Source organism: Pelophylax lessonae, assembly GCF_965119305.1.
Source record: "Pelophylax lessonae genome assembly, chromosome: 5".
Lineage (NCBI taxonomy): Eukaryota > Metazoa > Chordata > Amphibia > Anura > Ranidae > Pelophylax > Pelophylax lessonae.
In genome coordinates, this window is record NC_138772.1 from 13827539 (window position 1) to 13851509 (window position 23971).

Here is a 23971-nt window from a genome sequence, read left to right on the forward strand (position 1 = left end):
TCTCCCACTGACACCAATGATGGGGCACTATTCCTCCCACTGACACCAATGATGGGACACTATTCCTCCCACTGACACCAATGATGGGGCACTATTCATCCCACTGATACCAATGATGGGGCACTATTCCTCCCACTGATAACCAATGATGGGCCATTATTCCTCCCACTGATACCAATGATGGGGCACTATTCCTCCCACCGACACCAATAATGGGGCACTATTCCTCCCACTGACACCAATGATGGGACACTATTCCTCCCACTGACACCAATGATGGGGCACTTTTCCTCCCACTGACACCAATGATGGGGCACTATTCCTCCCACTGACACCAATGATGGGGCACTATTCCCCCCACTGACACCAATGATGGGGCACTATTCCTCCCACTGACACCAATGATGGGGCACTATTCCTCCCACTGACACCAATGATGGGGCACTATTCCTCCCACTGACACCAATGATGGGACACTATTCCTCCCACTGACACCAATGATGGGGCACTATCCCTCCCACTGACACCAATGATGCCAAGAAAATTCCCAGTCCCTCTGGCTCCTCTAAGGTCTAAAGGACAAGAAATTGGTCCCTCTTTTAGATAGTTTGGAGCCCCTTGATCTATAGTTCAGCGCATTGTGACTCCGTGTCACAGAATTCAAGGAAGAAAATGGGGGGATCTTCACAAAGTAAGTTTCCAAACATCATGACGGTTCAGATAATTAGGAGTGGATAGAAATCACGGAAATACATTTTTCACCATAGATACATCTTCAGCCATCAAAATTGGTAAAAAAAAAAAAAAATTGGTAACTTGTCCGATTAGATCGGCATGTGTAGAGGCAGGGACAATTCTCATTCCGGGGATCCTCTTTTAGAACCACAACTATAAGCCTCCCCTTTGTCTCTGCTGCCTTTTATGCCTACTGTGCTCAATGGTAAATCTGATCCATATTATAGGTATTGAAAATCCAGCCACATAGGAAACCCGATCGCTACAAACTTCAGAGCGACAGAAACGGATTTCTCCTTTTTAGAATTGTTAGCAGATTGCAATGAATGGGAGGTGACACCTTACATTGTTTCCTTCTAACAATGAGTATTGTGATAAAATTAATGCGTGCTTTCGCTAAACTGCCAATTTCCTCTTATTGAGGAATGAGGAACACAGTGTGGTTTTCATGGTGACAGCTGTGAGCAACACATGAAGATGTATATATTAGGGCACAAAGCCTTTGGGGGAGTCACAAGTCTCCTCTAGCTCACAATGGCGGCATATGCAAGCATCCTCCTCCTGGCCGCTCTCTGCATAGGGACAGGTAAGGGGCCACTGATGTCCGATAGTCAATAATTCATATTGAGATATTAAAGTAATGTATGTAAAGTCAACATTTTTTTTCGAGGGTGTTATTTTAGTTATTTATTTATTTATTTATTTTTTTTGGGGGGGGGGGGTGTATTTAGGGCAGTTTAATTTTTTTAATTTAGTGTTCATTGGTGTTTTTTTTTTCTTTTTTTTTTTTTTTTTTTTTGCTGTCTGTCTTAGTTTTTATTTATTTTATTTCATAGAAATATATAAAAAAAAATAGTACATTAAAAAAATGATATAGCATTTGACATTTCTACGCAAGGAATTTTGAAGTTTGATAATGTTAAAAGCTACCTTTTCCATTCTAATCTGAAATTGTTGTAATTTTATAAAAATGTTAAAAAAAACAAAAAAAAAAACAAATACGATATGGTAAATTATTACCATATAATGGTAGTTAAATTTTTGGGTTATGCTATATACTGCGCCAACCTTAAATATACAGCAGCCAGCAACAACAAATGACAATTTTTGAAGACAAATGGAAAAGCAAAAATTCGCAGCGCTGTTAGATTGTGTTATAAAGTGTGTATCATTTTAAAACATTTAATAGTAAAAAAGAAGAAACACACTTACACAGACTTGACGGTATATCGCTTTTACAAGTAGATAAAAGACGGCATTAGCAGCTAGATTATTATCACTATTATTATTAGTTTCTTTTTTTTTTTTTTTTGGGGGGGAGGAGGTAAAGGTTAATACATTTTTTTCAGTTAGTGTTTTTTTTTTTTTTGTGGTTTTGTTGTTTTTTTTTTTGCATTTGATCATTGCTTGCACACTGTTGCCTTTTCATTTATTTATTTTTTTTGATAATGTTAAAAGCTATTTTTCAATTCTAATCTGAAATTGTTGTAATTTTATAAAAATGTTAAAAAAAAAAACAAAAAACAAATACGATATGGTCAATTATTACCATATTATGGTAGTTACATTTTTGGGTTATGCTATATACTGCGCCAACCCTAAATATACAGCAGCCAGCAACAACAAATGACAATTTGTGAAGACAAATGGAAAAGCAAACATTTGCAGCGCTGTTAGATTGCGTTATAAAGTGCAATATAAATATACGCTAACCAAAAAATAAAGTGCATAAACTGTGTGCAAACTTACAGTGCTGACATGTGCAAATTATAAAGTATCTAGATACTTCAATACATAAAGTGCAAAATTGCATAAGATCCACAAAATTACTGCAGTACTAGGCAATAAAGTGCAAAATTAGATATGGACCACAAAATCATAAAAACATTTATATAAAAAAATATGTAAAAAACGTGCGTAAGTGATAAAGTGGCTGGTGCTGTTAATGGGAAATGCTCATCATAGCATAAAGTCCACAAATTCCACCATAGATGTGCGAAGGTGCTGAGTGATAAGTCTTCTATTGTGAATTCAGGTGCTTGACCACCACCAACAGGACAACTGTAATGAAGGCTTACCAGATGTAGTGGACAGAGATGTATAGTAACTAAGTAGAACTACTTCACTACTGTACTTAAGTATGGAAAGGCGGTATCTGTACTTTCCTAGAGTATAATTTTTTTTCTCCTACTTCCACTTTTACTTCACTACATTTTTTCGATGATTTCAATGCTTCTACTCCAATATTTTTTTTTTTTTGCTGCATAGTTACTCGTTACTATTATAAAAATTACCACTGCCAGAACAGTAGATGGCAGGTTTCATGGAGCTCAAAACATGTGTATTATCAGCGCATACGAAAATAAATGCTACTGTATGTATAAATAAAAGCTGCATTTGAAATAATAAAAAACAATATGATGTTCAAACTTTTGACTTCTTTCTTTAATAACTACATAACACAGTATTTGTACTTTTACTTTCAGTACTTGAGTAGCAAAATTTTTAAAAAAACTACTTGCAATACTTAAGTTCAAAAAATGTTGAATACTTTAGTACTTCTACTCAAGTCACTTTTTGATCGAGCACTTCCACTTCTACTCAAGTCACTTTTTGATCGAGCACTTGTACTTTTACTCAAGTATGGGTTTCGAGTACTTTATACAACTCTGGTAGTGGACCCAATAAAGTTTACACCTTTTGGGTCATTCAGGCTTCTAAGAAATAGATGGGCTTTATACCAGTAATTTGTGAAAAAATTAATCAATATAAATCGATTAACTATAGCGCTTGCTATAATAGATAGTGAATAAATAACCGTAAAAAATATATATATATATAAATCAATATCCCGTGGAAGGTCTATAAACATATGATAAATAAATTAACAATCAAGTCCATATGTGTGAAGTATGTAGGTTAAAATAAATATCTAATAGATAGTCCAATAAATATGTGAGTTCCAAAAAAGTTAATAAATAAATAAAGTGCCGATAATCCTTCTTTTCTTCTTTCCAATGAAATATAACCCTTCACCGTGGTGAATAAGTGAAATTCAGACTCACCAGAAAACGTGGGTCCTGTATGCCTTACGGCATCAGGACCTACCTTGCTTTGGAGACAATCTCCAGATGCAGGAACGTCCCTCCTGGCGGACTCGGATATCCCTTCTATGGTACCGATACCGTTGCTGGCTCACTCCAGGGGATTCCAGCACAGCTCGGCGGGTGGATGGTCCTCCTGTATAGGGTCGGCTCCAGCCACGGGGTATAAAGGACAAAAAAAACCCGGATAGTGCAATATTGTATGTGGATCAGATGTTTATTGCACACCCCCGGTTCACTCCAAATACATACAGTCCCAAAAGGTTAAAAGGTGTAAATTGAATAAAAACCACTACAAAAAATCAATTGGTGAGGAAAATCCAAACCGATATGATAAAACAGCAGAAAAACGCAGAAAGAACTGTCCATGCATATGCAGACACGCCGTCATACACGTGGGCTTCAAAATTTTTAAAAAAACTACTTGCAATACTTAAGTTCAAAAAATGTTGAATACTTTAGTACTTCTATTCAAGTCACTTTTTGATTGAGCACTTCCACTTCTACTCAAGTCACTTTTTGATCGAGCACTTGTACTTTTACTCAAGTATTGGTTTCGAGTACTTTATACAACTCTGGTAGTGGACCCAATAAAGTTTACACCTTTTGGGTCATTCAGGCTTCTAAGAAATAGATGGGCTTTATACCAGTAATACATCCAAAGATCAAGGGCTCAATCCTTCAACGTCATCCACTAATATGGAATATTATAGCCACTAGCAGTAAGAGCAGCAAGAAATCCTCTTCCGAATGCTCAAAAAATAAAAAGCTCACATAGTGTGTATCTATTTAAAACATTTAATAGTAAAAAAGAAGAAACACACTTACACAGACTTGACGGGCCGTTAGTGAACACAAGTTTACCGACGATTTCGATTGTGTGCCCGGCTAATGTCGATGGATCCATAGCGAAAACTTTTATCGTTTCTACGAATGTTTTTAACGTGTATGGTAAAATTGAAACAAAAATAATATTCTGACTCGTATTGTGCATGTTATCGAACGATCATTATGATCATGAAAACGATTATGTAAAAGAGTTTATTCTGTAAGTGGCCGATTTGCTTTCGACCGACGAATAATCGTTCAGTCTGCAAACGGCCGAAATTCTGTGCGTGTATGGCCAGCATTCGTTTTTGTTTACCCTTGTAAAAACATAAAATATTGAGGCTAATGAGGGGGCCAGTATTTTAGAACAAGGACAGATACAGACTGGAAGGAAGCCATTTAAACCAACTGAAGCCTTAAAAATCACCAAAGACCAAAGAAAAAAGTTTGGGGTGGAGGAACTTGACTGTCCTGCACAGAGTCCTGACCTCAACTTGAGCGCAATGCAAAGCTTCGGTTGCACGGGTGTAAAGCACGCCGCCACTGGACTCAGCAGACGGTTTCTCTGGAGTGATGAATCATGCTTCTCTGTCTGGCAATCCGATGGACATGTCTGGTTTTGACAGCTGCCAGGAGAACGGTACTTGCCTGACTGCATTGTGCCAAGTGTAAAGTTTGGTGGATTATGGTGTGGGGTTGTTTTTCAGGGGTTGGGTTTGGCCCCTTAGTTCCAGTGAAGGGAACTCTTAAACCGTCAGCATACCAAGACATTATGGACAATTTCATGCACCCAACTTTGAGGGAACATTTTGGGTTGACCCCTTCCTGTTCCAACATGACTGCGCACCAGTGCACAAAGCAAGGTCTATAAAGTGAGCCCAAATTCAGACCTGAAACGGAGCCAAAGACTATCAGGTTGAGGTCAGGAATCTTTGAAGGCCAGTCAAGTTCCTCCACCCCAAACTCGCTCATCCATGTCTTTATGGACCTTGCTTTGTGCACTGGTCCAAATCATTTGGTGGTTGGGAGATTATGGTGCGGGGGTTGTTTTTCAGGGGTTGGGCTTGGCCCCTTAGTTCCAGTGAAGGGAACTCTTAAGCCGTCAGCATACCAAGACATTTTGGACAATTTCATGCTCCCAACTTTGTGGGAACAGTTTGGGGATGTCCCCTTCCTGTTCCAACATGACTGCACACCAGTGCACAAAGCAAGGTCCATAAAGACATGGATGAGGGAGTTTGGGGTGGAGGAACTTGACTGGCCTGCACAGAGTCCTGACCTCAACCCGATAGAACACTTTTGGGATGAATTCGAGCAGAGACTAAGAGTGTCCTCCAACATCTGCCTGACCTCACAAATGCGTTTCTGGAAGAATGGTCAAACATTCCCATAGACACACTCCTAAACCTTGTGGACAGTCTTCCGAGAAGAGTTGAAGCTGTTATAGCTGTAAAGGGAGGGCCAACTCAATATTGAACCCTACGGACTAAGACTGGGATGCCATTAAAGCTCATGTGTGTGTAAAGGCAGACTTCCCAATACTTTTGGTATTATAGGGTACCTTTGAGTGTAGAGTGACAGCTCTGAGTCTGCTGAGGCTGCTGACATGATGGTGGCACCTAGCTGCAGTCTCAGGACTTTTGAGTGTTTACACAAGGGAAGATTTTACAGGGTAATAACATGACTAAAATATGTTAAATGCACATACAGTCTTATGGGAAGATTTTTGTTCACACACACAGTATTGTATTTGGGACTTTGATATCTGTAGTGACTGCTGCATGCATGAGTGGGAACTCCCCGTGTATGCAGCAGTTCTGGTCCAAAAGACCTGCACCGCATTTGCACATGCATAGAAACCCACAGTACACATACCCCATTAACCACTTCTGGACTGGAAGGATTTTCCCCCTAAATGACCAGGCTATTTTTTGCGATTCGGCACTGCGTTACTTTAACAGGCAATTGCGCCGTTGTACGATGCTGTACCTAAATAAAATTGATGTCCTTTTTTCCCCACAAATAGAGCTTTCTTTTGGTGGAATTTGATCCCCTGTGCGATTTTTATTTTTTGCGCTATAAACAAAAAAAAGACAATTCTAAAAAAAAAAAAAAAAAAAAAAACAATATTTTACACTTTCTGCTATAAAACATTCCCAATTAAAAAAAAATTAAATTCTAATTTTTTCATAATTTTAGGCCAATTTGTATTCTGCTACATATTTTTGGTAAAAAATCCCAATAAGTGTATTTTGATTGGTTTGCGGAAAAGTTATTGCGTCTACAAACTAAGGGAAAGATTTATGTAATTTTTTAAAATGTATTTATTTATTTTACTAGTAATGGCGGCGATCCGCGATTTTTAGCGGGACTGCGACGTTGCGGCAGACAGATCGGACCCCTAACTGACATTTTTTGACACTTTTGGGGGGGAGACCAGTGACATTACTACAGTAATTAGTGGGGAGCCAGTCTGTATGATGAGGCCACAATTTAGTACACTCGGAACAGGATTACAGATTGTTTGGAATAATTCTGGTGTCTTTTTCGCAGACGTTGGATAAAAGAAACAAAAAAAATGGGCTTTGGGTGTTGGTGGTGCCTTCACACTGTAAACCTATAGAGATACTCTTGATAAAAGCAAGAATTGGCCTTGCTGTCAAATATTGCAATAATATGCACCTGTCAAACAGGTGCGTAAAAATTGGTCCTTGACTGTTAATTGTGCCCATGAAACCTACACCAAAAAATTTCTTCCAGATAAAATCAACACCCACAAAGCTAGGCAGCCTAGACAGTCTTTCAGAGATTCAAGATCCAGAAAACACTCAATCAGCAACATCGGCATCAGGGGATTGATAGCTGCTCTAATCCAGAACTGATTCATTTTGATAAATGTCAGCAGGTCCATGGAGTCTGTGGACACACGCACTCTCTTATCTGTCACAAAACCTCAGCAAAATGCAGCATTCTCATGACCCAGGAACCCAGTGGATTGTCAACATATCTGTTTACGCCCCTAGATAATCTCCCACCATATGATGAAGACGCTGCCATTGGGATGTGAAAGCTGACAGCCCTGGGTGCAGAGGACTAAAAAAAAAATTGAAAGGCATCACTGAGGTGGCCCCCTTCTCTACAGCTCCTCTGCTGACCTACAGAAGCTTCAAAAGCTTTTCCACCAGACTGTAACCTACCAGAGGCGGGAAAGGTGTTACATAAACACCTCTTTAAGGTGTCTTCAAGAGATTTCATATTCTGCTCCCTCTGTGGGGGCAGGATGAGTTCCAAGACTTTCCCCTTGTAACAGTGATCAAGGAGGGTTGCCAACCAATAGCATTTCTTCTTCTTGATGCCACGTATTCTCTGATCTTTTCGCAGGCTTTGAAGCATGAGGGAGCCCATGCACCGCAAGTTTGCGGAGGCATGAGAAGCAGACTCCTCTGAGTCACTGAGGACCACAGTATCTGGAACTGCCTCCTCCTAGCCACGTACTACTCTAAAGGGTTCCGGGAGATGGAAAACCATCTGTTACAGGTTGACATATGTCTTGCTCTGCTTCAATGCCTCCAAAACTGCCAGTATCATCCTTCTCCTTCTCCTCTTGTGTGTTCTGTGGCATAGGAGAAATGGTGTCTGCATAAAGGGGGCCTTGAGAGGAAAGGAAGTCCTCCTCTTCCTTCTGCTGCTCTGCCTCGAGTGCCCTGTTCATAATGCCACACAGAGTTAAACGTGCAGTAACGCACGGATATATACTGCGTTAAAAGTGCCGTAATGCACTGATATTTACTGCGTTAAACATGCAATAACGCACTGATATATACTGTGTAAACATGCAGTAATGCACGGATATATACTGCGTTAAACGTGAAGTAACACAAGGATATATACTGCGTTAAACGTGCAGGAATGCACTAATATATACTGCGTTAAATGTACAGTAACGCACTGATATATACTGCGTTAAACGTGCAGTAATGCACTAATATATACTGCGTTAAATGTACGGTAACGCACTGATATATACTGTGTTAAACGTCCAGTAACTTACGGCTATATACTGCATTAAACAACCAGTAATGCACTGATATGTACTGCATTAAACATACAGTAACCCACTGATATGTATTGCGTTTAACGCCCAGTAAGGTACAGTTTTATACTGTGTTAAACGTGCAGTAACGCATGGATATACAGTATACTGCATTAAACATGAAGTAACGCAAGGACAAATACTGCGTTAAACGTGCAGCAATGCACTAATATATGCTGCGTTAAACATACAGTAACGCACTGATATATACTGCGCTAAACGCCCAGTAACGCAGGGATATATACTGTGTTAAACGTGAAGTAACGCAATGATATATACTGCGTTAAATGTGCAGTAATGCACTGATATATTCTCAGTTAAACATCTAGTAAAGCCCTGATATAAACTGCGTTAAACGTTCAGTAATGCACAAATATATACTGCGTTAAACGTCTAGTAATGCTTTGATATTTACTGCGACAAATGTACAGTAAAGCACTGTTATATACTGCATTAAATATCCAGTAATGCACTGATATATACTGTTAAACATGCAGTAATGCACGCGTATATACTGCGTTAAATGTGAAGTAACGCACCAATATATACTGTGTTAAATGTAAAGTAACCCAAGGATATATATTGCGTTAAACGTGCAGTAATGCACTGATACATACTGCATTAAACGTACAGTAACGCACTGATATATATTGGGATAAACATCCAGTAATGCACGGATATATACTGCGGTAAACATCCAGTAACACACAAATATATACTGCGTTAAATATGCAGTAATGCACTGATATATACTGCATTGAACATGCAGTGAAACACTGATATATACTGTGTTAAATGTGCAGTAACGCACAAATATACACTGAGATAAACATCCAGTAACGCACAGCTATATACAGCGTTAAACATGGGACAGTATGGCACTGATATATACTGCATTAAACGTACAGAGACGCACTGATATGTACTGCGTTAAACGGGCAGTAACGCACGGATATATACTGCATTAAACGTGCAGTAATATATACTGTAGGAAACTTGCCCTGACAAATTAAATACTATTAGACACTAAAGAAAAAATGAATGGTTGCACTACACTCACACTAAACTATCACTAGATTCGCACTACAATAATACTTTACACTGACAATAGGATTAGAATAGCACACTTTAGCACACTAACTCACTAGCAGCACTGAACAGAGCCCTGTTCTATCTCTCTCCACACCAAAATCACACTGCAAATGGCTGCTATGGGGAAAATATTTTTAAAGTGTGGGGTGGGACTAAGAGCAATGAGCCATGATTGGATAGAGTCATCATTCCTTTCTCCAATCATGGCTCTGACAGTACTCTGTACCCTGATGGGCAAAGCTTTCATTGCTTCAGCCAATCAGGACTTCCAATGCACTTCCAAGTGCGGCAGAGCAGTGCATTGTGGCCATTCAGCGAGCCAAGCAAATGGTTGAACGCCCCAATATTTCGGGAGTTCATCGAACAGCCAATGTTTGCCCTGAACTCATGCTCGGGCCGAACCGTTCACCCAACTCTAATTATTATTATATTATTATACAGGATTTATATAGCGCCAACAGTTTGCGCAGCGCTTTACAATATGAGGGAAGACAATACAGTTACAATACAGTTCAAAACAGGAGGAACTAGAGGGCCCTGCTCGTTAGAGCTTACAATCTAGAAGGGAGGGTCAAGTGAAATTATAGGCAATAACCGTGGGGATGGGTTGATGGAGAAAATGGAGGTACATTTGTTAGGTGTTGGTAGGATAGGCTTCTCTGAAAAGGAGGGTTTTCTGAGATCGCCTAAAAGCTAATAGAGTAGGAGATAATCGGACAGATAAGGGTAAGGAGTTCCATAGGATTGGAGAGGCTCTGGAAAAGTCCTGGAGGCGAGCATGGGAGGAGGTGACGAGGGGGCTAGAGAGCAGGAGGTTTTGAGAGGAACGAAGAGAGCGATTAGGTTGGTATTTTGAGACTAGGCTGGTGATGTAGTTGGGGGCTAAGCTGTGGATTGCTTTGTAAGATGTTGTTAGTATTTTGAATTTAATTTGTTGAGTAAGCGGAAGCCAGTGGAGGGCTTGACAGAGGGGAGCAGCGGACACTGAGCGATTGGTAAGGTGGATGAGTCTGGCGGCAGCATTCATGATGGATTGAAGGGGGGATAGCCTGTGTATAGGTAAGCCAACGAGAAGGGAGTTGCAGTAGTCAAGGCGCGAGATGACCAGAGAGTGAACTAGGAGTTTTGTTGTGTCTTTGGTTAGAAAGGGGCGTATTTTGGAGATGTTGCGGAGGCTGAGGCGGCAAGATTTGGACAGCGATTGGATGTGGGGTTTAAAGGAGAGTTCAGAGTCCAGGACAACACCTAAGACCTTGGCATGCGGGGATGGGCTGATAGTAATGCCATCGATATTGACGGAGAAATCAGGGGAAGGGGCACGTGGTGGAGGAAAAATTATAAGCTTGGTTTTGGATGGATTGAGTTTGAGGAAGTGGTGAGACATCCAGACTGATATATCTAATAGTAAATTAGTGATACGTGAGGAGACTGAGGGAGAGAGCTGAGGGGTGGATAAATAGATTTGGGTATCGTCAGCGTAGAGATGGTATTGGAATCCGTGGGAGGCAATCAGCTGACCCAGAGAGGAGGTGTAGATTAAAATTGGAGGGGTAGAAGAACAGAGCCTTGGGGGACCCCAACAGAGAAGGGAAGAGGAGAGGAGGAAGTAGGATTGTACATAACGCTAAAGGTGCGGTTGGATAAGTAGGAAGATAACCAGTGAAGAGTACAGTCATGGAGACCAAAGGCGTGGAGTTTTTTTTGAGGAGGGGATGGTCAACCGTATCAAAGGCAGCAGAAAGGTCCAGAAGTCGGAGTACAGAATAATGTCCATTGGTTTTGGCCATTAGTAGATCATTTGTCAGTTTTAGGAGAGCAGTTTCAGTGGAGTGTTGAGGCCGAAATTCGGACTGAAGGGGATCAAGGAGGCAATTCTCGGCAAGGTGGTCGTACAGTCGGTTGTAGACTAGACGTTCGAGGAGTTTGGATGAGAAGGGGAGCAAGGAAATAGGGCGTAGGTTGTTCAGATCGGTTGGGGCCAGTGAGGGCTTTTTGAGTATGGGGCTGACTAGTGCATGTTTTAGAGAGTTGGGGAAGATGCCAGAAGAGAGGGAGAGATTGAAGATGTGGGTTAGAGAGTGTAGAATAGGGCCAGAAGGTGAACGTAGCATTTGCGAGGGAACAGGATCCAGAGGGCAGGTGGTTAAGTGGACGTTAGTAAGTAGGTTAGCAATCTCATCTGTAGTGGCGGGGCTGAATGAGGGAAGTAATGATCGCACCTGTGGGCACGAAGCATAAGGCATGGAAGGTATCTGAACAGCAACAATCTCCTTACGAATTGTATCAATCTTCTGTTGTAGTTGTAGGCAATCTCCTCGGCAGTGAGTGAGTCGGTGGGAGGGGGTAATTACCATTTACCACCAAATGAAAGCCCAATTTGTCCTGGAAAAAAAAAAAAAAGGTAAAATCCACCTGGATGCACAAAGTAGTTGTGATGATATGTACGGTTTTACTAACGCATGTCAAAGTCACAGAATTGGCCTTAGGCCTTAAGATTTGGTTTACCTTTAGGTGCAACGGGGTTAACCAAATATTTACCAATAGATCAATTAACTTTACCACTGCGCCTGATAACCAAAAATTCAATATAATGTCAGAATAATTTAATAATTTGGTTGCTGTATTTACAAATAAAACAAACATATTTAACCTTTTCAATTAAACTATTGAAATTGGTAACTTTTTGTCAGATTAGAAATGCATGTGTACAGGTAAGGACGGTTTCTGGTCACGGGAGCCTCTTTTAGAGCCATAGAATTATTTTTACAAGTATACGTTTCCTCTTTGTTCCTTCTGCTTTTGGCATAAGCCTACTGTACCTAATGGTAAATGTGATCCATTTTATAGGTATCACAAATTCGGTCCTAAAAGGAATCCCCCTCCCCTCTCCCCCTTTGTACAAATGTTAGCAAGTTGTAATCAACAGAGCGTGACAACTTACATTGTATTTTTCTACCATAGGGCGTCGTGTGACTATACGTATGGGCATTAGGTCAACTGCAAATACTTTGTCATCTTTAGAAAAAGCAGTGTTTGTGTTAGGGAGGCTGGGATGGAGAACACATTATGGTTTTCATAGAGACAGCTATAAGCAAACACATGAATATGTATACAGTATCTCACAAAAGTCAGTACACCCCTCACATTTTTTAAAATATTTAAAGCGGAGTTCCGGCCACAAAAAAAATGACAATGAACATACCCCCGGGACAGTCAGGGCTAGTACATTCCACAATGGATAGCCTCTGATCTGTCCCGGTTCGCACTTACCTGCAAGAAGAAATACTCACTTTTAAAATTTCTTCTCCAGCGTTGCCATCTCTGTTGTGGGCAGCTGAAGCCAGCGTGATCCTCTTCTGCGTCCTCTTCCGTGTCTTCTTCTCCCAGAATGCGCCTGCAACGGCCCCTCTCGTCACTTCCGGTGCGGCGCCGCATTCCTCCACAGCTTCTGGGCATGGCCAGAAGCTGTTTAGCAAGGAATGCGGCGTCGCACCGGAAGTGACGAGCGGGGTCGGTGCCGTCACATTGATTCCTGGGAGCGATGACGTTCAGCTCCCAGGAATCATAGCAAACCGGAAGTGACGGCGTGGGCCGCGGCCGCCGAGGGAGGAAGTGGAAGAAAGGTGAGTATATCTTTCTACAATAACAAGGTAAGTAAAAAAAAAAAAAATCCTAACTATCCATTTCTGTTTCAGGTGAGGAAAAGCAAGCGGATGGCCACAAAATCGGTTATGTCGATTTTGTGGCCGGAACTCCGCTTTAATTATATCTTTTCATGTGACAACACTGAAGAAATGACACTTTGTTACAATGTAAAGTAGTGAGTGTACAGCTTGTATAACAGTGTAAATTTACTGTCCCCTCAAAATAACTCAACACACAGCCATTCATGTCTAAACCACTGGCAGCAAAAGTGAGTACACCCCATAAGTGTCCAAATTGGGCCCAAAGTGTTAATATTTTGTGTGGCCACCATTATTTTCCAGCACTGCCTTAACCCCCTTGGGCATGGAGTTCACCATAAGCTTCACAGGTTGCCACTGGAGTCAAAGATAAATAAAAGAAGTGCGCTGGATAAAAAATATGTAGTAAAGGTGCAAACCTTAGATCCAAATTGAGGAACAGTGATGAAGTAAAAAAAGCAGGTGCGCTAAACTCATATGTACTAATCAAACAAATGATATAAACCTCTTGGTGTAATGACAAACAGAAGATCCGTCACTAAAAGTGATAAACCTATTGTGAAAAAAACAATGGATGGCTATCTGATATCACCAGTAAAAACCAACAAAGGAAGACCGGTAGAATCAACAGCTGAGTGACTGAAAAAAAATGCAAACAGGTGTAACGGAGTGCAAAGCACAAAGTAACCAGTGAAAAAGCAGTGGCAAAAATATAAGTGTATACAAATAAATTCAACTGAGTTAGAGCCGGTTCACACTAGGGCGACCTGTCAGGCGACCTGGTCGCCTGACAGGTCGCCGTAGGTTGCCTGCCAATGAGAAGCTATGGACCCGTTCTAATAGAAGCGACACAAGTTGCTCCGACTTAGAAAAAGGGTCCGGAGCTTCTTTGGGGCGACCCGGAGCGACCTGCATTGACTTCAATGTTATGAAGTCCGTGCCGGCCGCTCCGAGGTCGCGGTGCGAGCAGCGCACCGCGACTTGTGGAGACGCCCCGGCAAGTCGGATCGCTCTAATGTGAACCGGCTCTAAAAGTGCAAAGTCCAAAAGTCTGTGATGTGTCAACACATTCAATGAGAGAATACAAGGGCGTGTGTGTATTCAAATCCAGATTGGAAATTACATGCTCAGGTGAGGGTAGGGTATTGGTAAAAACTCCTCTCTTCAGCAGGAGTGAATAAGCCTCTTACCAGATGACGAAATATATAAGGGTTGATATATTGGCTCCACTTGTAATAGATATCCTCCTCACTTCCTGGCATGTACCTGGATCGATCCCCTCTGGTTAATGATATTTAGGGTCCTCACGATGCACCGTGTAAAAAAGAATCGACTAATAGTGTAGTATCTTCCAGTAAATTTAATAAAATAAAAGGATGCACTTACACAGATAGTCTTTACAAAAGCGAGGACTACAACCTAAACTAATTAGGGGATTGGAGGACCTTAATTATGAAGAGCGTCTGCAATCGCTTGATTTATTCTCCCTGGAGAAGAGTCCTCTGGACACAGCTGATCACAGATCGAGATGAAAAGCAAATCAGCGGCTCTTTACCATGAGATCAGCTGTGTCCAATCACAGCTAATCACGGAAGTAAACACAAGCCGGTTATTGGCACTCCTCTCCTCACACTGATAGCATGAGGGAGGAGAGAGCCGATAATCAGCTTGTGTGAAAGGGACATCTACACTGATAATCAAGGCACTGATTATAAGTGTCCTGATTATCAGTGCAGTCCCAACAGTGCCCACCAGTGCTGCCAGGCAGTGCCCACCAGTGCCTCCTCATCAGTGCCGCCTATCAGTGTGGCCTCATCAGTGCCTCCTCATCAGTGCCGCCTATCAGTGCGGCTTCATCAGTGCCTCCTCATCAGTGCCACCTATCAGTGCAGCTTCATCAGTGCCTCCTCATCAGTGCCACCTATCAGTGTGGCTTCATCAGTGCCTCCTCATCAGTGCTGCCTATCAGTGCGGCTTCATCAGTGCCTCCTCATCAGTGCCGCCTATCAGTGCGGCTTCATCAGTGCCTCCTCATCAGTGCCACCTATCAGTGTGGCTTCATCAGTGCCTCCTCATCAGTGCTGCCTATCAGTGTGGCTTCATCAGTGCCTCCTCATCAGTGCCGCCTATCAGTGTGGCTTCATCAGTGCCTCCTCATCAGTGTCGCCTATCAGTGCGGCTTCATCAGTGCCTCCTCATCAGTGCCGCCTATCAGTATGGCTTCATCAGTGCCTCCTCATCAGTGCCACCTATCAGTGGGGCTTCATCAGTGCCTCCTCAGTGCCACATATCAGTGCGGCTTCATCAGTGCCTCCTCATCAGTGCTGCCTGTCAGTGCGGCTTCATCAGTGCCTCCTCATAAGTGCCACCTATCAGTGTGGCTTCATCAGTGCCTCCTCATCAGTGCCGCCTATCAGTGTGGCTTCATCAGTGCCTCCTCATCAGTGCCGCCTATCAGTGTGGCTTCATCAGTGCCTCCTCATCAGTGCCGCCTATCAGTGCGGCTTCATCAGTGCCTCCTCATCAGTGCCGCCTATCAGTGCGGCTTCATCAGTGTCTGTAGATGTAGACACTTATAATCACTAGAACCCAGGATAACCGGGGTAATATGAAATGCTGAGTCCGGGTTTCTAGTTATGGCTCCAGCTTACACTGAAACATTGGCAAGGAGTAAAAGATATAGAAACTGCATACTCAGTAAGTAATTGAAGCTGATGAACAGGGCTGCTGATAGGGGGGGACCACCAGTCCTCCTGTAGGGGGCCCGGACACACAGGGGGGGCCCCAACAGCAGGGGGAATCAGTGCGGAGGGGCAATTACAGAAGAGAGCCCTGTGCCAGGGGCGTAACTACCGGGGTTGCAGGGGTTGTAATTGTAACCGGGCCCCATGCTCCAGGGGGCCTGTACACCTGGATAGGAGGGGCGGGGGGGGGAGGCTGGTCAGCATGTAGAGAAATCACTGTCCTCCTTTTTTCCTCCTGTAGCTGCAGGAGGAACATGGAGGAGATTGGTTCCTCTGTATGCTGCCCCCGCCACTCCTCCTATCCAGTTCACTTGTGTTCTGCTGTCTCTGGGCCCCTGTGTGCTCCCCTGGTCCCCCCCCCCCCACTGTGCTCCCTCCCCTCTCCTGCCGGCTGCTGCAGGGGATGTGTCACAATAGAGAACCAGGAAGGGGTCGGTAAATATGTAATTTACCAGCTCCTTCCTTTTCTGAATGGACAGAGTCGTAGTCAGTCACATTGTAAAAAATAAAATAAAATGATAAAAAATAAAACAATTAAAATACCAAAAAATAAAAACTACTGACACCAGTGGGTGAACTTCCAGGACCGCAAAGGTCACACTTGCAATCCGGCACTGGCATTCCACCACCCCAAGATGGCAGGAAGGGGGCCCACTGCTGAACTTGTGAAAGGGTCCAGCTGCGGGACCGTAATAAAGGGCCCCGCAACAAGAGTAAAGGGCCCCAGGATCAGTGGGCAGAGCCCCAGGCTTGAAGGGAAGGGCCCCGACCAGGGGTCTGGGGGGGACCCTTCATTGTTTCTTGCATCGGGGCTCTAAAGGTTCTAGTTATGCCTCTGCCCTGTGCCGCTCTCTGCAGCAGCTGAAAGACAGTTTCTCCCCCTCCTGCCAGCTTTCAGCTGCTGCAGGGAGAAACACAGACACAGGGCATCGTTCCTGTAATTGCTTCTCCCAACACCGATCCCCCTCCCTGTTCTGCCTGCTTCTGATCCCCCCCCCCTCCCCATGTGCCCCCCCTTTCACTGTGATTCCTCCCCCTCCCCCCTCCTCTAGCGCTGCAGGCTTCCCTTTCCTGTAAAAAAAAAAAAAAATTAAAATAAACATTGTAATAAATAATTTAAAAAAATAATTGTAAACACTTTTAACATTTTAAAATAAATTATATATATATATATATACAGTATATATATATATATATATGAAAATTAAAATATAATAAATATTTAAAAAAAATAATAAAAAAATATATAAATATTTTAAATGTAAAAAATAATTAAAAAGGGGCTAATTCACACAGGTTCTCCCCTTATGTTTGTGTCCGCTAATGATGATTTTAGTGTATTTTTAGTGGAAATATTGTCTTGATTATTTCGGGGGGAGGGGCTCTGCCAGGTAGGCTGTAGGGGGCCCCTTGATTTCTAACAGCAGCCCTGCTGATGTAAGTGTTTAAAAAAAAAACTGAGGGTGTAGGATCCCTTTACGTTAATCTATAAAAGACAAGGAAATAAAATAATTCTGAGGGAACGAATTATTTTGATGAAAAATGTCGTTGTATTTACATTAATTTTCCAAGTATAACTGTAGCCGTTTTATCACTTTTATTAAAGTTGGAGTCACACTTTAAGTTGTTCTCTTTCAGTCTCTTCCCTGCAATGTTACACATGTACCGCTGCGACCAGCAACAGCAACTGCAAGACGGTGACAACCTGCCCATCCGGATCCAACTACTGCGAGACGGACGTAACAAGTACTTCAGTCAGTAAGTTTTGCTTAACCTCCTAAATCCCGGGCACCCCCCGTCCTGCCAAGACTTATCTTCAGCTTTCAGTCAATTTGAATGACAATTGCGCAGTCATGCAACACTGTACCCATAAGACACATTTTTATTATTTTTTTCACACAAATAGAGCTTTCTTTCAGTGGTATTTAATCTCCGCTGTTTTTTTTTATTTGTTGTTAAATAAATGAAGAAAAGCAGAAAATATTGAAAAAATGGAAAGAAAAAAAAAATGGTCCTGCGCGCTGCAGCTCAGAAAAAAAAAAAAAAAGCTGATTTTACAGGCGTTTGAGTTTTTATTTTAGCTGAACCAGCTCTACAAGGTTTTACTCCTCCCCCCCCCCCTCCCCTTTCACGACCAGGCAATTTTTTGCAATACGGCACTGCCTTACTGTACCTAAAAATCCCGCGGTCGTGCGACACTGTACCCAAATACAATTGATGTTTTCCCCCCCCCCCCCCCACAAATAGAGCTTTCTTTTGGTGGTATTTTTTTTTTTTTGTGCTATAAATAAAAAAAGACCGACAATTTTTGAAAAAAAAAAAAAAAAATTTAAAATGTATATATATATATATATATATATATATATATATATATATATTACTTTCTGCTCTAAAACACAGCCAGTTTAAAAAAAAATTAAAAATTAATTTTTTTTATAAATTTAGGCTACACAAATGAAATTTATGTCATGTTTATTTCACACAAATAGAGCTTTCATTTGCAGGTATTTAATCGCCACTGGGTTTTTTATTTTTTGCAATATAAACTAAAAAAGACTGAGAATCTTGAAAGAAGAAAAGCAGAAAATATTGCAAAAAAAAAAAAAAAAAAGTTTTTCTTTGTTTCTGTTATAAGGGCTCATGCACACTGCAGCTCAAAAAAAAGCTGATTTTACAGGCATTTGAGTTTTTATTTTAGCTGAACGAGCTCTTTAAGGTTTTACCGCCTCCCCCCCTTTATGACCAGGCCATTTTTTCCAATACGGCATTGCCTTACTTTACCAAAAAATTCAGCGGTTGTGCGACGCTGTACCCAAATACAATTGATGTTTATTTTTCCCCCACAAATAGAGCTTTCTTTTGGTGGTATTTTTTTTTTTTTTTGTGCTATAAACAAAAAAAGACCGACAATTAAAAAAAAAAAAAATATATATATATATATATATATATATATATATATACATTTTTTTTTCTTTTTATTTTCTGCTCTAAAATACTGCCATTAAAAAAATAAAAAAAAAAATCTAATTTTTTTTAACAAATTTAGGCTACACAAATTAAATTTTTGTCACTTTTATTTCACACAAACAGAGCTTTCATTTTTAGGTATTCAGCCCCCGTTCACACTGGGGCGACGCTACTTCGGACCGCGACCTCCGAGGTCGCGGTGCGAGCAGAGCGCCGCGACCTCGGAGCGGCCGCCACGGACTTCATAACATTGAAGTCTATGGCGGTCGCCTCCTGGTCGCCCCAAAGAAGCTCCGGACCCTTTTTCTGAGTCGGAGCGACTTGTGTCGCTCCTATCAGAACGGGTCCGCAGCTTCCCTATGGGAGGCGACCTGCGGCGACCTGTGAGGCGACCAGGTCGCCTCACAGGTCGCCCCAGTGTGAACGGGGGCTTAATCACCACTGGGTTTTTTATTTTTTTTTGCAATATACACTAAAAAACACTGAGAATTTTGAAAATATATATATATATATATATATATATATATATATATATATATATTATTTACTTTCTGCTATAAAACATATCCAATAATTTTTTTTTAAAATAAAACCAATTTCTTCATAAATTTTGGTCAAATATGCATTCTGCTACATATTTTTGTTTAAAAACATCCCAATAAGTGTATATTGATTGGTTTGCGCAAAAGCTATCGTGTCTACTAACTAGGGGATAGATTTATGGAATTTTTAATTATTTCTTTTTTTTTTTACTAGTAATGGCGGCCCTCGGCGATTTTTATTGGGACTTCGACATTGCGGCGGACAAATTGGACACCTAACTGACACTTTCGAGGGGGCCAGTGACACCAATACAGTGATCAGTGCTAAGAAAATGCACTGTCACTGTACTAATGACAATGGCTGGGAAATGGTTAACATCAAAGGGTTAAATGTGTTCCCTGGGAGTGCTTGCTAACTGTGAGGGGGAGGTGCTCTGACTGGGAGAAGACAGAGATCCATGTTCCTGCTTAGCATAAATTTAGGATCTCCAGCTTCCTCTCTGACAGACCGCCATTCTGCCTCTCTTGTTAATGATCGGCGGGTCCCGGCAGACATTGAGTCCATCGTACCCGCTGATTGGCTCCCACTGTGTCCGGGTACAGGTATGTGATTTCACGCAGGAGGGCCACCCTGCTGCAGTATATCTGCGTAGAGCGGCCCATAAGTGGTTAACCACTTAGGCCCCATGCACACAGGGCATTTTTGCAGCTGCTGTCCCCTATGGGAGCCTATTGATTTGAATAGAAGGCTTATCCAGATCCGACTTGCGTTGCGACTTACGCTCTGAGAATCTTGAGGGGAAACTCCACGCCAAAATGGGAAAAAAAAACGGCGTGGGAGTCGTCCACCCCCCCCCCCCCCAGGTTCCAATCCAGACCCTTAGGGTCTGGTGTAGATTTTGAGGGGAGCCCAACGCCGAAAAAAAAATGGCCCCCAAAATCCATACCAAACCCTTATCCGAGCATGCAACCCAGTAGGCCAGGAAAGGGGAGAGGACAATCGAGTGGCCCCCACCTCCCCTGAACCATACTAGGCCACATGCCCTCAACATGGGGGGGTGGGTGCTTTGGGGCAGGCAGGGGGGGCTCTGCACCCCCCTGCCCCAAAGCACCTTGCCCCCATGTTGATGAGGACAAGGGCCTCTTTCCCAACAACCCTGGCCGGTGGTTGTGGGGGTCTGCGGGCAGGGGGATTATCGGAATCTGGAAGCCCCCTGTAACCAGGGGGCCCCCCAAAACCCAGACCCCCTCCCTATGTGAATGGGTATGGTGGTACATTGTACCCCTACCCATTCACCCCATAAAAGGCAGTGTATGTAAATAATGACAGGAGACGTTTTGAAAAGTTTATTAAAAAATCTTCATCCGGTCTTCTCCGCTCTGGTCTTCTCCCCTTCGCTCTGGTCTTCTCCCCTCTGCTCTGGTCTTCTCCCCTCCGCTCTTCTGCTCTTTTGCCCTCCGCTCTTCTTCTTCCTCCGGTCCTCCTCCAACGCTGTCTCCGGTGATTATGCCGGTCTCCGGTCTATGCAGCTTATTGTATAGCCATTAGGGGCGAGGCCTCCCTGTGACATCATCAGGAGACCCCGCCCCTTATGTCACAGATGACGTAAGGAGGGGGTCTGGGATCTGGGGGGCCCCTTTTTTACAGGGGGCTTCCAGATTCCGATAAGCCCCCTGCCCGCAGACCCCCATAACCACCGGCCAGGGTTGTCGGGAAGAGGACCTTGTCCTCATCAACATGGGGGAAAGGTGCTTTGGGGTGGGGGGTGCAAAGCCCCCCCTGCCCCAAAGCACACACCCACCAATGTTAAGGCCTGGTATGGTTCAGGGGGGGTTGGGTCGCTCGCTTATCCCCTCCCCTTTCCCGGCCTGCCGGGCTGCATGCTTTGATAAGGGTTTGGTATGGATTTTTGGGGGACCCCACGCCATTTTTTTCCCATTTTGGCGTGGAGTTCCCCCTCAATATTCTCAGAGCGCAAGTCGCACCGCAAGTCGGATCATCCTGATCCGACTTGCGATGCGCCTTCCATTCAAATCAATGGGCTCCCATAGGGAACCATTGATTTTGAATGGAGGCAGAAAAAATGCTGCTAAAAGCGACGTGGCCAAACGTGCAATAACTCCAATGGAGAAAGCTACTGAAAGCATGTTTTTACAGCTGCTTTTTCCTGTTGTTAGAAGTGGCTCTGCAGCTCATTTTCTCTGATGCCCCATGTGCATGGGGCCTTGAGGACCGGGCCTATTTCTGACACATGTTGTTTACAAGGTAAAATCTATATTTTTTGCTAGAAAATTACTTAGAACCCCCAAACATTATATTTATTTATATATATATATATATATATATATATATTTTTTTTTTTTGCAAAGACCCTGTAGAATAAAATGGCGGTCATTGCAATATTTTTTGTCACGCAGTACTTGCGCAGCGGTCTTTTAAACGCAATTTTTTTGGAAAAAATACTGTTGCTTAGAGTAAATAGATACCCAACATGTCATGCTTCAAATTTGCGCACGCTGGAATAATGGCGACAAACATCGGTACTTAAAAATCTCCATAGGCAACAATTTAAACATTTCTACAGGTTATCAGCTGAGAGTTACAGAGGAAGTCTAGGTCTCAAATTATTTCTCTTGCTCTAACGATCGCGGCAATTTCTCACATGAGTGGTTTGAACACCGTTTACATATGTGGGCGCGACTTGGGTATGCGTTAGATTCTGTGTGCAAGCTCAGAGGGACGGGGGCACTTTACATTTTTTTTTCTTATTTTTTTTTTTACTTTTTATTTTTTAATTTTACACTGTCCCTTTAAAACATTTTTTTTTTGATTACTTTTATTCCTATTCCAAATCATGAAAAAAATGGGCCCTTTAAGGTCGTTGGGAGGAAGCGGCGTATCAAGTCACTCTGGTCCTCCAAGGCCATAGAGTGGCATGGGGGATAAGCTTGCCCTCACTCGACCAGGTCCTTTTCCCCGCTACCGACGGCTCTGGTAAGCGGGGAAAACGACTGGGAAGTGGCGGGTGAGGGTTTGGTGCTTTTCTGCCACCCATAGAAGTGATCCTGCTGCAAATCCGCCCCTGGGACAACTTTTATGAGAAAGAGGACCGCCCGCTCAGTAAAAAATACCGGGGTTATGGCAGCGATCTGCTATCTCCTGCCATAACCCTGGTATTTAACATCAAAGTACCGACGTATAACTGCGGTGGGAGGTCCGGAAGTGGTTAAAGAAGCTTGTGCTTTTTTATGCTGTTTTGCACGTTTTTATTGAGCTTCTTTAAGCATAAGCATTTTTTTTTTTTTTTCAAAAATCTTCCCCTTAGCTCAATTTTACTATTTTTTTATGTGTTTTTGAGCTTTTTAGCACTTTTTCATGCTATTTTACACTTTTTCAAGCGTTTTTGGACACTTAGGTGTCTTTTCTGCTCGAAAAGCTCCTCTCAAAATCATGCGTTTGGTGAGGGTTTTTTTTCTGCCTGTAAACGCCTGAAAATGCCATAGTGTGCATGGACACATTGGCTAACATGGAGGGGAGTTTATTATTATATTATACTGGATATATATATATATATATATATATATATATATATATATATATATATATATATATATATATATATATTTAGCATTTTATTTATTTTTTCCTTTTTATTGGATAATTGGATGTCTTTTTTCAACCAGTCTAACTATGTAACTATGTAACCTTTTGCCTTTAGAACCACTTTATGTAGTCATATAATTCCAGTTCCAGGTTTTTTTTCCAGGAGGGATATTATACAGTTTTTTTTTGTTTTTTTTTTAGCATTTTATTTTTTATTTTTATTGGATAACTAGATGAACTTGTGTCTTTTTTTCAATCAGTCTAACTATAACTATATAACCTTTTGCCTTTAGAACCTCATTTTTTTTAGTATTTTATTTATTTATTTTCTCCTTTTTATTGAATAACTAGATGGACTTGTGTCTTTTTTCAACCAGGCTAACTATGTAACCTTTTGCCTTTAGAACCACTTTATGTAGTCCTATAATTCCAGTTCCAGTTTTTTTTCAGGAAGGATATTATACTGGATATTTTTTTTTTTTTTTAGCATTGTATTTATTTATTTTTTCCTTTTTATTAAATAACTAGATGGACTTGTGTCTTTTTTCAACCAAACTAACTATGTAACCTTTTGCCTTT

General features: G+C 42.0%; 1 protein-coding gene across 1 annotated transcript in view; it reads left to right on the forward strand.

Annotated features, from left to right (window-relative positions):
- Positions 1-1269: 1269 nt before the first annotated feature.
- LOC309557165 (lymphocyte antigen 6E-like) overlaps positions 1270-23971 on the forward strand; it is a gene marked incomplete at both ends in the record, with an annotated part of 206467 nt that continues 183765 nt past the window's right edge. The window contains 2 exons of the mRNA XM_082259822.1: positions 1270-1321; positions 17918-18037. Coding sequence (XP_082115948.1) covers positions 1270-1321; positions 17918-18037 — 172 coding nt within the window. The remainder of the gene's footprint in view (positions 1322-17917; positions 18038-23971) is intronic.